This window comes from Sardina pilchardus, chromosome 2, assembly GCF_963854185.1.
Source record: "Sardina pilchardus chromosome 2, fSarPil1.1, whole genome shotgun sequence".
Lineage (NCBI taxonomy): Eukaryota > Metazoa > Chordata > Actinopteri > Clupeiformes > Clupeidae > Sardina > Sardina pilchardus.
The window spans coordinates 33431151-33446198 of record NC_084995.1 but is presented as its reverse complement, the minus strand read 5'-3'; the positions used below and the strand labels follow the sequence as shown (position 1 = coordinate 33446198).

Below are 15048 nucleotides of genomic sequence, written 5' to 3'. Positions count from 1 at the left end.
AGGGTAAGTGAAATACATATATTCACATTTCATTCAACAAAGTATAGAAATGAGTAGTAACAAAAGATATTTTATTTACAGTTCAAACATATAGAATACAAAATACAGTTTATACTGTGGGCATCTTGAGGATGGCACACTCCGTCAACAATGTCATAACGGTGATCATGTAGTCACTGCAGGTGATCTACAGAAAAGGCAAATAGTTAGTTTCTTTCCATCACAGGAGAAAAGCATCTAACTCACAAGGAGAAAGCCTTGTCTGAGCAGAATTCACATCCCAATCAAATAACAAAATGTTTAACCAGTTTAAGTAGGGGGTACGGTCCCATCATCCCTCATATCACCAATATTTAAAACAATCCACTCACCTTGCTCCAATACATTTATACTAGTTATTCATCTCTAAAATGTGATGCTGGGCAACCCTTCGGACCGATATAAATATATCGGCAGCTTGGGAAAAGAAAGATGGCAAACCTACCTTGATTTTCCCATCGAGGTGAACAGAGCCCAGGGCTGTGGAGACCCTCTTCAGGACCCCAGCAGACAGGTGGACCTTGAAGTGCCTGAAGAAGTGTGACTCGATGCCAGTTATGAAGCACTTCACCTCCTCGATGCTGACAGAGTCGTCGGCACGGTCCCCTGGACGCACCTTCTCCCATAGGTCCCATGCGTCCTGGCCGTTCAATGCAAGCGACACGTCGAGAGGAGGCTGAGCCGGCAGTGTCCACGCCAGCTTCAGAGACCTGATGTTGTTGTCACTGTGGCAACCAGTCCACAGGGCAGCAAGCCAGTGTAGATCGTTGGGGTCGAGGCTCAGTGAGCCAAAGCTGCAGTCAAACGTCCTTTCAAACCATAACTTTACCAAGAAAGTCAGAGACTCTGAACCACTTGTGCAGAACAAGGGCAAGCTGACAAACTCTGGTGGAAGAGACTGGAGGTACTCTGGGTCTCCATTGATGCAGGTCAGCCATCCACTCCACACAACCCGTGGGGTATCTCCCGCAGAAGCAAACACTGGCTTAGAGTGAATCTGTCACCACAGGAGTGGAGATAATACATCAAGATGTGTTATGTCATAACATTGTACATTAATGCTACCCAAACATTTAATGCAACAACAAAGTTGAAAACAAGCGCATATCCTACCTGTATGAAAACTGTCTCTGCATCATCTTTTGTCTCTGCCATCCCAAGGATGGTTGAGAATGTGACTTTAAAGCCTGTCTCAAGTCCGACTTCAACTGCTGTGCCTTGTTGTTTCTCAGCTACTAAAAAGGCAGATAGATGCTTGGCGTAGACGTTCAAGAGTGTATATCTAAACTGATATAAAGGTGTGAGGTGGGACAGCTTCCATTCCTTTTTTACCAGAAGGGCCACCTGTTCAGGGTCAACTTTTTCCTTTTGAAAAAGAAAAAAACATTATAACAGTTTGACCAATGACTCAAAAAGAAACAGTAACTGATGATAGAACATTGGTATCTAATGTTACGACACTCTTAATCTCATTTACTTACAGTTATTTTATGAGCTTTGGCTGCTTCTCTGCTAGTTGGTATTCTCGTGATGGTCAGCTGCCCAGGAGTGTAGCAGAAGCGCGATGTTGCGTCAAAGGTTCGACCATAACTCTTACTTCGTCGATGTGTTGTGTGATGTGTCACAGACGTATTCACAGCGCTGGGTTGTTACAGAGATAACGTTAATTATCCTCATGCACAGTAAACGTTTGCTATGTCAACGTCGGAGAAAGTAAATATTCTAGGAGGATTCTTATTGTTTTGTCGATGGCATAATATTAACTCGCTTAATAGGCCTTAACGACACTGTAGTTAATTCATTTGATGTTAGCTCAACAACTAACGTCACACCCACAACAAATACAAGCTAGCATAACGTTAGCATTACTGCAAACGGTCAGTGCAGACTAATTTATTTAAACAAAACCTAAGGGTTATAAATAACCGAACAATTTAAAGCCAAACACATAAAACACACCAAAACAGTTACGCTTCACAAGTAATATATAATATTGTAGAACTGTACCTTCGTCTGTCCATGGCTGACAAAACGGTACAACAAACCAGACTACTTTTTGAACATCGCGCGTTTACACATTATGCTATGCTATGCTACGCTCTGTGGAACCGCGCATTAGATAGGCGTACAAGTCGAGTAAAGAGCAATCGTCAGTCTGTTCGTTCAGGTGGTTGTATTTTTTTGTGTGTAGCTGAAGCAAACATATGAGGACAAAATCTCACTATGTTTTAATAACTGAAATTAAACATCTGCTTACTTTATGAAATTATCAACTCGATATGGACAATGCTGACTGTAATTGACTGGTATGGTCTACTTTCGTACCATGTGATCGACTTCCACTGGACTTCCTTGACATTTTACTATAAAGCTTCTGGATGAGACTAGTCCGTCGTGTTTGGTCCACCCAAATTATATAGAGATTTGAGACCTCTGCGCATGTTTTGTTTTGCAACGGGAAGGTGACTGTAAACCAAACGCATGGGTCGTTAGCGATATCATTCACTGAAGATGTTAGCTTCATCTACATACCCAGTCATTATGTTGTTATGGAAATGCTTACATTTTCTGTCATTTTACGTTTGACAGACGTTTTAGAGCTCTATGTCGCTTACTGCCATGCAGTAGTGTGATAACGTTACCTAGGGAGCTAGCACACTCTGTCATTGAACTGGCTCGCCATGCAATTAAGCTTCCATCACTAGTCAGTTAATTAATGTATTAAAATAATTTCATCTTTGTAAAATGGCATGCAAATACAAGACACTGATTCGGAGTGGTTGGTCTTTATTGAGACCATGCTCATTTGGAAGAACTGCACTACAGTGTTCTCGTCAGCTGTGTGCCACTGACGTTAAACGAATCACGACTTCCTGGACCTGTGCATCACACAGACACATCTCTAACAGCACTTCAGGTAACTCATCAGGACTTCTTGACTCAAATCATAGCAGTGTTCCAGCACCCATTCCAGATCCCCAGTAACAGTGAGATCACACAGAATGCTTAAAGTGTTAGCATCATGTATCTTTTACCATTTTGCAAAGTAGTTTCTGTCAATATGTTGTATGTCTTAACAGGCAGAAATGACTTTTCTTTGAGAACACATTCTTGTGGAGAATTATGCTTGACACACAGTGGACGTGAAGTAACACTGTATGGCTGGGTGCAATATGTGAGGTTAGCGCAAACTTACCCTGTGACACTGCATATCTGTCTTACATATCAACATATGTTTGGGAACATTTGTAATTATTTGCTATACATTTACAGACAGGATTTATTTCTGATCTTGAGGGATTTCAGTGGACTGGTGCAAATTCTTATCCCCCAGGATGAAGTAAGTTGACATGATTAGGCCTATTTTTGCGAACATTTTCCCATATTTTCTTTAGGTTCATTTAGATTATAGCTTAGCTGTTGTATACTAATTACCTTTGCCAAATCTTATATGCCCTTGTGTCAGTCTAAACAGGTCCTGAGGAAAACTCTTTTTGAACTGCCCCTGGAGTCTGTTGTCATGGTGAGGGGAAAGGTACAGCCTCGTCCAACAGGGCAGGAGAATAAGGTTGGTGTGAGATTTCATTAAGAGGACTATAATTATCACTGGTGGTGGAGCAAACATTTAACTTTTTTCCCCTCTAATGTCCAAGGCAATGTCCACAGGAGAGATTGAGGTCTGCGCTGACAGCTTGGAGGTTTTAAATAAATGCCGAAGATTACCATTTGAAATTAAAGACTTTGTGAAAGTGAGTACTTACAGGAAAGAGCATGTATTGCTAGTTCTAATTAATTCCAAACAATTTATTGGTCAAGTGTCATTTACACTCAGAATGTATGATTTATGGCTGTCCCAGATGAATATGCAGATCTCTGTTTTATGCCTGCATTGCAGAAGTCCGAAGCCCTTCGAATGCAATACCGGTACCTTGACCTTCGCTCATCACAGATGCAGTACAATTTAAGAGTTAGGTCTCGTCTGGTGATGAAAATGAGAGAATACCTTTGCAATCTACATGGTAGGAACTCCGTATAAGTGCCTCTTAATTTTAGTGCATGTTTGGACAAATAAACTCAATACAAACACTGTATTACCAACTCTATTTGCAGGATTTGTGGATGTGGAAACACCAACCTTATTTAAAAGAACCCCCGGTGTAAGTCCCCTATTGTCCTCTGAAAACCACAATGTTGCAATACAGATTCAGCAATAAATTCTCTATCAGTCATGATTATGATTAATACCAATTCCATATTATTTGACATTCTTTCTTGTATACTGTTTAATCTTCAAGAGCCACATTTTCACCTTTGCCCGCTCCTTTCTCCTCAGGGTGCCAAAGAGTTTGTTGTACCTTCCGGGGAGCCTGGGAAATTTTATTCATTACCTCAGAGCCCACAACAGTTCAAACAGCTGCTCATGGTGGCAGGCATAGACAGGTAGATCATTATCCAGAGTTTTTAGAGGAGTCATTAAAGGTTGGGTACGGAATTAGCAAAACGGACGGCAGAGTTTGAACATATACAACCTCAAGTCCCGCCCTCCATGCACGAGCGACAATTCAAATGCGCAGCGCGAGAGCGAGCCAGGCTAAATGAAATGCCATCCTGGCGTCTACAGCACTATGAGCTCTAGTCTCCATACAATCACTCACATCAACTTCCCCAATTACATTCTTTATTCACCTCCAAAGGGTTGTAGTACATATGGTTCAGTAGCCATAGGTGTGTATATTTGAACAGAATCTGGTTTGTTCTTACCAGGGCGATTATCTCCTGAAATATCCGAGTTTAGTGCTGCCCCGTTGGTTCGCCTATTCCACCGTAGCTCCAAGCTGTTAAGTTTCGATTTCATGTTTACAGCACTCTTCGTGTCATGGTAAAATGTAATTTTTGCTACATATCTTATTTATTGCGTGGGTGATTGAGTTTCCGTAGGTATCCGCTGCCTTAGTTAGTTTGTATAGAAATGAAGTGACACATACAACAAGAGGGGAACATGGACGTGCAGCAGCAGGCAGTTGGTTTCGTTTCAGCACTGACTCGCGGTCACCAGCTTTCGAAAGGGTCGCGCGCGGTGGGGAGGGGGAGTAGGAAGAGGAGTAAGACGTTAGATTGACGATCGAGCTGTGAAATGATGGTATGGGGTGAGGAATTCTATTGGCTGGAGTTTTTCGAGCCCTGCCCGTTCCGCAGATGATTGACGTGTTTAATTTCCATTTCAGTGCTTCCAACTTAGTGGCTATAAGTGGGTTAGGAATAGGATTTCAAGTGATTTTGCAAAAATGGCCAAAAAAGCTCATTCCATACCCTACCTTTAAGCTGACCAGCTACAATTGCTAGTATTGTTTTTTTTTAATTGGATTGAATCATGGTCTACAAATGCAATACCACTGTTTAATAGAGAAACCATACAATTATGGTCAAAAACAGTGTCATGAATTGAATAAGCAATTTTGCACACTGTTCAGGACGTAGAAAGAGAAAGAAAGGACGGAAATGTCATCTAAAGCATTCTAGAGTTATATTGGCTCATCATGTCATTTTGTGTACCAGCACATTGTTACTAAAGTTACTGCCAGCTTTTATAGAACAGTGCTGCCAAATATATACTGAAAGAACAAATGTTGGTACTCCTCAAAATATACTTTCTATGTCTCCTCCTGAAGCAGGATATGGCTTCTTTAAATAACTGCTGATATCTTTTTCTGTTTTGATGTTGCCTCAGGTATTTTCAGATGGCTCGCTGCTATCGAGATGAGGGCTCTAAGCCTGACAGACAGCCGGAATTTACACAGGTAAGTATGTTTAACACAACCCCACTGCTGTACTGAGAGGCACAATTGCTAGGGACTTTGGCCTGAGCAGATGAGCTACAGACTGCTTTAATGATGTGCCTGGTTCTCTCACTCCCACACAGCCAGCCAGCCAGCCAGCCAGCCAGCTAGCTCTCTTAATAGGCGCAGCCAGGGCCCACTCTGAATGAAAATCAGCTCTCAGACCTTGGAGCCTTGACTGTGGCCGGCTCTATAATGTCTCCATGTCCTGTCCTTGTCCTTGTCCTTGCAGGTGGATATAGAGATGTCTTTTGTGGATCAGGCTGGGATCCGGGCCCTGGTCGAGGGCCTGGTGCAGTACTCGTGGCCAGAGGAGAAGGGGGCCGTTAGCGCTCCGTTCCCTTCCATGACCTATGAAGAAGCCATGAGAGATTATGGAGTGGACAAACCAGACACCAGGTTTGAAATGAAGGTAGACATAACAGTCAAAGCAAGCAACACTATCAACTCTTACTCCCTCACCATTATGAAATTGGGTTGCATTGTTTATTTGTTTATTTGGGTGCACTACTATATGAAGTGCAGCGTTTCAATGAAGGGAAATTAAGTATTTGTTCTGTGTTTGTACAGCTTGTAGATGCTAGTGAAGCGTTTGGGAACACTGAAATCCAGTTTCTTCGGGATGCACTTCAGCAATCGGGAGGCTGTGTCCTAGCAATCCGTGTGCCAGATGGATCTGTAAGTAGAACATGAAATAATTTTTGTCTGGGTTTTTCGCCTTTATGCTCCAGGCTTTCAATTTGTTATCATTTTTCATTTCTCAAATGCTATGAACACGAAGGTGGATATAAAAAAAAATGCAATGTTGAGTGCAAGAGTAGAATGTGAATATGTCTTTACATTTTCATTTCAGAAACATCTTAAGGGTAAAGACTTACAAGCCCTGAAAGAGACTGCCAAGACACAGTTCAACCAGGTATATCCACCACTTGAAATGCTTGTGCTAGTGGTATGCATATTTTATCTATGCATTTATCAGTCAGTCCATTGAGTCGTGCACAAATGTTGTACTTTATCTGTCGGAATAGACAGGATATTCTTAAACCGAAAATGAAATCACAGTGGCCTTTGCCTCTTTTATGTATTAGTGCAGATAGTTCTTCCTCTCCCTGTGCAGTGCATTTTATTCTGACCAACAGGCAACAAGTCTATTGTGCTCAATTCAAAATCTTCTCCTGCTCAAGGAAGCCTCCACTATGTTATCCCAGTGCTGAAAGCAGTATGATTCTGTGCACATACAGATGGGGGCGATAGCTCCGCATATTGTGTGTTTGTTGTGTCTGGTTCTGGCTGGTTTTAGTCAGTACACACATCTCGTATCTGGTGGGCCACTCATTGGGCAGCACCTTTTCTAGAATATCTGACTTTCCAATAGAGGGAATTATTTCGTTTTCATTTATTTGTGTGTGTGTGTGCGTATGCTTATACGAATCAGCGTTTGTGTGTGTGTGTGTGTGTGTGTGTGTGTGTGTGTGTGTGTGTTTAAGCATACACATTGTTGTGGTTGTGTGCATTTGTTTATGTGTGCGTGCATATCTGCACTTTTTGTCAGGACGTGAGCGTGGTGGCGGTGCGGCCCGACGGCTCCCTGAAGTCCCCCCTCGCCAGGCTCCTGTCGGACTCGGCCCGGCTGCAGCTGCTCCAGATGGCGGGGGCCAGCGCTGGAGACCTGCTCCTCCTCGCCGCCGGCGCCAGGGACTCCGTGGTGAGGATAACGCACCCACCGTCCAGCCCCCCCCCCGAGCCACCCTCTCGTCTGTCACCCGCCTCGCGCTCAACCGGCCTCCGCTAATGGGGCTGTAATACAGATCAAGCATCGTTAGAGCTCGTTGTCAGAGGCATGAAATGAATCCAGATGTTTGAGGTGGGTTTGCGAGGCGGGGGAGAGGGAGAGCGATATTCAGTCATTCCGTCGGATTGGACAACTTTGAAACAAAGGGTCTTTCATGGCGGATGTCTTCTTCTCTATCTTGATCAGTAAGTCTGATGTGATACGACTGCCTAATGGGCGCCTTGATGTCCTTCTCATCGCACGCCGTCAGTTTTCTACGGTTTCGGCGGCTGTATTATTAACGGTTGGTGCAGATGCCGTGTCTGGCAAGGGAAAGCGACGCGGCGCTGCTTAGTGTAAGAGGAAAGATCCCTGATATGGCGGCGGATCAATAGCAGGCTTTTGTGAGGGGGATGTGGGTGGAATGGTAAGTGAAAGAGTCACTCTGTGGAGAAAAAGGAGGGGAGCTGAACAGACTCGCTCATGCAAGAACGGCTCTTTCTCTCGCTCGTATGAGATAGGGTAAGAAAGTAAGAACTCCTCAAGGTCATAATCCTCGAGACTCAATGTCTCTGTGTGTATCACACTCCTTTTGCACCGAAGGATTCGCAATGGTTTAATTGTCAAGAACTTGTCTGGGTCTGCGGAGCCTCACTATCACAGCGGTGATCTGGAGGTCTCACTGTGTTGGCCAGAGACATGTAAACAGGTTGTCTTTGATAGGCTGGTCCTACCATAGAGAGTCTGGCCACTTTCCATTGCCAAGCGTGAACTTCCTTGAATGCGGATACTCTGTTGGTGTTTAAAACTATTGGGTCTGCCCAGAGCCACTCAGATCTGCCATAACCAATAGCTATTGTTTGATCAGAACATGACATTCTCAAACTAATGCACAACCTCAACGTCGTCGTTCTCAGCTACTCCCTCTGTTCGCTGATTGGACCTGGACATATTTGTCTTGAGAAAACCTGCGAATACCTGCGAGAGAGGTGAAATGAAAACTGAGAGGAAGGCGGAGCCAGGCTATGTTTTTGACCCCTTATAGTTTCCATGGGTTATACTGCAAGTGAGTTAGAAATCAAAATCAAACCTGAAGTTCAGATTGTGTCATGAAACTCTTCCACAAACCATCATGGTTGCTATACTCCACTATCACTAATGAACTGACCAGAGATAGCTCATGACTTCAAACCTAATCTAAAAGGCCGGGAGCATGCGGAGACCCATGACACTGCTCTGACCCTCTCCTCCTCACCTCATTAGCGCCCCCTCCTGGGCAAGTTGAGGCTGCAGTGCGCCGACCTGCTGGAGAGCCACGGCGTCGCGCTGCGCGACCCCTCTGTCTTCCACCTCCTGTGGGTGGTGGACTTCCCGCTGTTCCTCCCCAAAGAGGGCCGTCCAGAGCAGCTGGAGTCGGCTCACCACCCCTTCACCGCCGCCGTCCCGGAGGACACCCATCTGCTGCACTCTGAGCCTCACAAGGTAAGCTGTGCCCCCTCAGCTCAGTCTGGCCTAGACGTTATCCAAGGTTTCAGCAACACTGTTTCAGAGCGCTAAATATTTTAGACTCATTTTAGGGCTATTCTGGACATAAGCTGAACATTTGGACAGCTGTGTATGTGTGTGTGTGTGTGTGTGTGTGTGTGTTTTTTAGTCATTAAAATTTAAACTCCTAATAACCTCAGCGGTAAACTTGGCCAGATAAATTCATCATGAGCTTGCGAGCTGAAAAGTCAGATATCGATTCATTGAATCAGGCCTGGACTCACTTAGGGGAGAGAGTCTGTGGACCTGGTCAAGCTGCATGGCAGGGCCCACTTTAGCTCTGTACATCTGAATAGCCTCAAGCGGCAGCCTCCTGTCTTGCTCTGTCTGGGCCACAGGTGCGTGGCCAGCATTATGACCTGGTGCTGAACGGCAGCGAGATCGGAGGAGGTTCAATTCGCATTCACAGCGCCTCCGAGCAGCGCCACGTTCTCCAGAACATCCTCCAGGTAATTTCCTTCTTTTGAACATGTCTTCGGTTTTTTCGCCCCGACCAGCCTTGTAATTGGTTTTGCCTGGGCGTCACGATCAGAGAGAGAGACACGCTTCTGACCTCTTCCCAGACCGTGTCGGATCGCCGGCCGTGATCGGCTTTGCTGATATGTTCTTGTATGTTCCAGGAGGACGTCTCCTTGCTCGCTCATCTCCTGGAGGCTCTCGACTCCGGAGCTCCTCCTCACGGCGGCATTGCCTTGGGTAAGCTGGGGGGCCCCACTCGACAGCGCGTGTTCTGCTGCGCTGCGCTCAGAGCGAATTAATTTGTATCCCGCAGTATACGTTCGTTCTGCTCCCAAGCTCCTTGCGTTTCGTCTATTAAGCGGGAGCTTAAACTGACATAAAACTGCTGCATAATTTGATTAGTTGGGATTGTGTCAAACCCCAAATTGGATGTGGACCAGCCAGAAGTTAATGTTGTAATGGTCTTGCTCGAAAATAATGTGCCCACTGACGTGTACTATATTCATTAGAAACATCTGCAGCGATTCCTCTAATGCCCCAAGTATGGAAATTATTTAAAACGCTAATTAGGTAACACATACTGGAATATGGTTGGTATTTAAAAAAAAGTTCATACTGCAAATTGCACAGATTTATCCTTCCATTCAGAAATCTTATGCATGTGTGTGTCTTTGTGTGTGTGTGTATTGTGCGTGCGTGCGTGTGTGTGTGCGTGCGTGCGTGCGTGCATGTATGTCTGTTGTTCCTACAGGACTTGACCGGCTGGTATCCATTATCGTGGGTGCCCCCAGCATCAGGGATGTTATCGCCTTCCCCAAGTCCTTCCGGGGTCACGACCTGATGAGCCGAGCGCCTGACTTTGTGTCTGAAGAGGAGCTGAAGCCTTACCACATCAAAGTGACTTGGCCCGAGGGGCACGAGTAGACACCTGCCACTAATGCCAGCCTATTACTCCCGGCTAGAGAGGTCTGTGAATGTGTCTGAGTGCTCCTTCTCCTGGCGGGAGAGAGGATTTAGCCTGTGTGGGAATGAGACATGGAGGGACTTATCGCCAGCCCTCAGCCAGAAGGAAGACGGAGGAAGGTATCGGGGGCTGAGCTGTTTGAGCTGAGCGCGCTGAATACAGCAGCCTCCTTTATTCTCTTCACTAAAATAGATTTATATTCACGATGATATTTCTGTATCGTGCTGTTTTTGTAATAAAATATAATACGTGCCAGAATCTTGACTCTTGAATAATGCCAGACTGTTCCTCCTGCCTTTTGTGATGTGAGCTGACAGTACTGCATATTCCAACAGGGGGTAGCGTTGTTCCATTGAAGCGTTGGCCTTCAGCTTGTATTATTTCTGCAGGCAGACGTACTTAACCAGGCCACTGCACACACACCAGAGCTCTGGCTCCTCTACTCTTACAGTAAACACAGCAATTTACAGCCAGTCCTCTTCCTTGTTCCGGTATGATTCATTGAAAAACCCATAAATTAAGAACGTACAACGTATTGCTGAATGTAAATATAAGTACAAATCATCTGGCTACCCTCAGGTGTTCTAGGTGTTAAATAAACCCCAAACCATCAATCATGCAGTCTGACAGCCAGGACACAAAGTAGATTATCTATTTCTTCTGGTTCGATGATCAAGCTGTGATATATCTACGCCATTTCGGAGGTCCGTTCATTAGTCTGTGCCAAAGGGGTGGGAGGGAGGAATTGTTGTTTGTTCCTGCTTCCCTTTAGTTATTTCTGTTGGTGACCCCTCCTCCCTCACTCTAGCACTTGCTGGTGAACCGTGAGCTGTGAGCTACCTGCCAGCGTCACTACCACCTCCTCCTCCTCCTCCTCCTCCTCTGCAGCTGTTCTCATTAATTCTGTGAAGACACAGAGCCAACACATCTAGTGTTTTTTTCTGGCATGCAGTGTGTATGTGTGTGGTTGTTTTTTTTTGTTTTGTTCTTTAAGTCTGTGTGTGTGTGTGTGTGTGAGAGAGAGAGAGCTGGAGAGAAAGGAGGAAAGGTAAAGATAGTGGAGAGGAGACTCATCCCTTTCTCTGTTCTCTCCGTCCACGGCTGTCACCGATCCAAAAGCAAGCTTCAAACGGAGAGCTTTCCCCTCCTGCTTCACTGGACGTGGGGCTAAAGGAAGCCGCCTGCTTGATGTGACAGTGGTGTGAGCTGTGAGGACAAGGGAGGACGCTGGCCACTGGAGCTGATGCAACAACGTGCCAGTCAACCCACATAAGGTCTTCAGCTGGGTTCCAACAACAAGCAACGCAAGAGTCAGGTGGCCAGTCCAAAAAGAATACTGATGCAACTGTGGGGGGGGGGGGGGGGGGTGTTCTGTTGTGCTTTTTGTGTTTTTCTCCTTTTAAAAAAACAACTACAAAAAAACATTATCATATAGTTCAAACGGCGTCTTGTGCTGATGGGTGACCTGACTCTCAGAGGGGCAGTGAGAGGACTCACAGCGCTTAGCCTGTTCACACTGACCATAGTCGCTGGGTTTGTTTATCATCTTTTCCCAAGTCTGACTGTAGTATAATTAAAAAAGAGTCCAGCTGAGAGACAGGATGCCTTCAGTTTTCTTCGCTCCCCTCCTCTAGTAATTGGCCCCAGTGCAATTGAAGGAATTTTCGGATCTCATGGGGCAACTCTCGGCTCTCGGCGGAGTAGTAATCCAGCCGGATATTGTCCGGAGGGAGGATCCTCGAGGCATCTTTTAAAATGTTCTCTGGGATAATGAGCCTCCAACATATGTTTTGTCTCTAATGGCCGTCCATTTTGGTGTCTTACAAACGGCTTTGACCCAAATAGGCCGGTGCTTTATTAGGGTTAGTGTTTACAATTAGATGTATGGGTCACTGTTTGAGAAGACGTTTATGCCTTGAATATCTAAATGCAAATTGGCATCGCACATATAGGCTCTCGTATGCCTAGAGAATAGACACAGTTGTAGAGGATGTCCACTATGCAGCATGTCCACTCAGACACATACTGCCTGATTCATCAGGGCAAAGAAATTACATTGGAGTCTTACTGAGGTTTAGTAGCGTAAAGACAAGGTATTGTCTACGATGAAAAACCTTTGTGAGATGTACAAGGGTTGCCACTACTGCAAAAATGTCCATGGCAATGATCGTTGTGAGGAGAAAATGCTTTGGGATGGTGTGAAGTGTAAATTTGGCAGCTTGCCATCTGAAAAGTTGTTATTCTGAACAGACCCAAAGTACAGAGGAAGTCGAACGATGGAGGATTAAACTCAGCAGCACAATCGGAGACAAACAGCAGAGAGAACAACAACACAGTAAACTAAAGCAAGGCACCAATAAAAAAAAAATAAACACGCAAATGATTCAATTTGGTGAAAAGACTCATTTGCCATTACAAACATATGCCTAATGGAGTGGCACGTCGACGTGAAGAGTTTGCAAAATGACCCATAAAAATTGCAAAGCAATTCCAAATATGTTACACTGCTATCTAATGGGTATTAAAGGCCTCGTGATAATGAGGTTAAGATTTGATGTTCAGGCGGAATTTTAGAGTTGAAAATATACTTATAGACCCATCTCATCTATGACAGGCAAAAGCAATGGCAGGAGAAAAAAGCACATTGGCTTGGCAGCCATTTCCCAAGTATTTGACTAAATGGCACTCCTGTCTTTTAATCTGTGAGATCTAGGGGAGCGAGGCCAACTTTGTAGTTGCCTGCCTCAGACGACTGAAGACCTCGGGCCCGAGGATCCAAGATGAATGTGCGGCATTGGGCCTGTATGTTAATGTGGCAGTCTGCTGTCTTTCTAATCATTTTTGGGCCGAGGAAGAAAAGAAAAAACAGAGTTCAAAAAGCCAATGAGGAGGAGTTATTTGAAGGGTGCAGAGCCATGCCACAGTTATTACCGCTCATCAGGGGCGCCTCGCCTGCCGACATCCTTAGGGTGTCAATGAGATGCAACTGACTTGCTCTCATGAATCCGACACTCTTCCTGACACTTTCAGACATGTCTGCAGCATTGTAAATGTGCTGGGACCCAGACATATCGTGCCGAGTGTGGGTACCTGTCACAATGTGAATGTGTGGATGTATACAGAACTTGAGGTTGTTGTGTTAAAATAAACCACTTGGTTTCCTCCCTCTGGGTGAGTGTGTCCAAAATGATAAAGGGATTTGGTGATCCACAGCACCCACTGCAAAGCCTCCAGAGTTCTCTGCTTTGCAGTTTGACCTACACACTCGGCTTGCGGCATTCTTATGGTGCATTTCACGTGCACAAATCTATCCGTCGGGAATGCTGCAGAGGACGCGCGTTCAGAGCGCATTACATTCAACCGCTTGCCCCTCCCTGCGTAGTCCGTTTTACACTTACATTTTCCTTCTCCTCTCATTTGCAATCGGTCGCTTGTGAGCGTGACTGTCCATGCGTAATGAGCGCCCCTGTGTGCTGAGCGAATGCGGAAGCGTGTCGTCTTAGTGGCCCACTGGGGCGTGATTGAACTCCAGGCTCTCACCTCACATCCAAATTAACAGTCAATTGATGGAGAGTTACTTACCTGTTCGACTAAGTGCTTTCAATTAGTCGTCAGACATGGTGATCCAGCACTACACAATAGTGGGAGACTCCCTTTGATTAATAATTCTCTTTCTCCGTCTCCCAGCCTCCCTCTCCGTCACGCCGCAAACACCGTGGCCTCCTCTGAGGAGCTTTGATGAGTCAGGCTGAGTTGTCTTTGTCAGGCCATGCCGCTCCTGCACTACACACACACACGCCCTAAGCATGAGCCCAGTTTCAAAGCGTGAGCCGGACCTATTTCTTATTAGAATAGATTACAGAATATATATCTGCATTGTTATTGGACATGAAAATCACATTGGAAGGAGCATGCCTTCATGTGCCAAAGAGAGTTCAGTAAAACATAAATTATAAAATGCAATATGTTCCAGAGTCTGCAGCATTCTCATTCTCACTATACATTCTCATGTAAATGTTTTTGTCATGGCCTATTACTGTACCTGAGGCTTGCTTTCAGACACAGGTGAAAGGATTATGATTTTTGATGTTTGATGAAATTCTGCTTGCAACGGACTGGCAGTGTTTAAATCAAATGGCAATATCACCTTTTGGCAATATCACCTTTTGTACATTCTCTCTCTCCCTCTCCCTCTCTGCCTCCATTCTTACAGGATGTGTTCAGTCTTTAATAATAGATTGTTTATCAACCATCCTGATGAAATTTCCTGTCAATATTTTAGCAGATTGTGTAACACTCTGAGCTATGGGACTTTCTTTGGAGAATATGTCTGTTTAACTTGTACTGCTGATGAAAACAAACTCAATACATTTGAATTGATAAGCAAGAGAGACTATTGACTTACCAGCTTAGTATTCCCAGCACAAAAGGTA

The 15048-nt window shown here is 45.0% G+C and overlaps 2 protein-coding genes across 2 annotated transcripts; one reads left to right on the top strand and one right to left on the bottom strand.

Moving 5' to 3' along the window:
- Positions 1 to 54: 54 nt before the first annotated feature.
- cenpl (centromere protein L) lies at positions 55 to 2179 on the bottom strand. The gene is made up of 5 exons (XM_062527709.1): positions 2047 to 2179; positions 1521 to 1680; positions 1153 to 1404; positions 485 to 1036; positions 55 to 187 (listed from the first exon to the last, which is right to left on the bottom strand). The coding sequence occupies exons 1-5, from the start codon at positions 2058 to 2060 to the stop codon at positions 110 to 112; spliced, it is 1056 nt and encodes a 351-aa protein (XP_062383693.1). The 5' UTR covers positions 2061 to 2179; the 3' UTR covers positions 55 to 109.
- A 266-nt stretch (positions 2180 to 2445) lies between these two features.
- dars2 (aspartyl-tRNA synthetase 2, mitochondrial) lies at positions 2446 to 10867 on the top strand. Its single transcript, XM_062527677.1, has 17 exons — positions 2446 to 2956; positions 3120 to 3219; positions 3313 to 3379; positions 3506 to 3607; positions 3693 to 3788; positions 3935 to 4058; positions 4150 to 4196; positions 4373 to 4479; positions 5768 to 5837; positions 6109 to 6288; positions 6447 to 6554; positions 6730 to 6792; positions 7429 to 7581; positions 8911 to 9129; positions 9531 to 9641; positions 9813 to 9888; positions 10403 to 10867. The coding sequence occupies exons 1-17, from the start codon at positions 2785 to 2787 to the stop codon at positions 10573 to 10575; spliced, it is 1968 nt and encodes a 655-aa protein (XP_062383661.1). The 5' UTR covers positions 2446 to 2784; the 3' UTR covers positions 10576 to 10867.
- The last annotated feature ends 4181 nt before the right edge of the window (positions 10868 to 15048 follow it).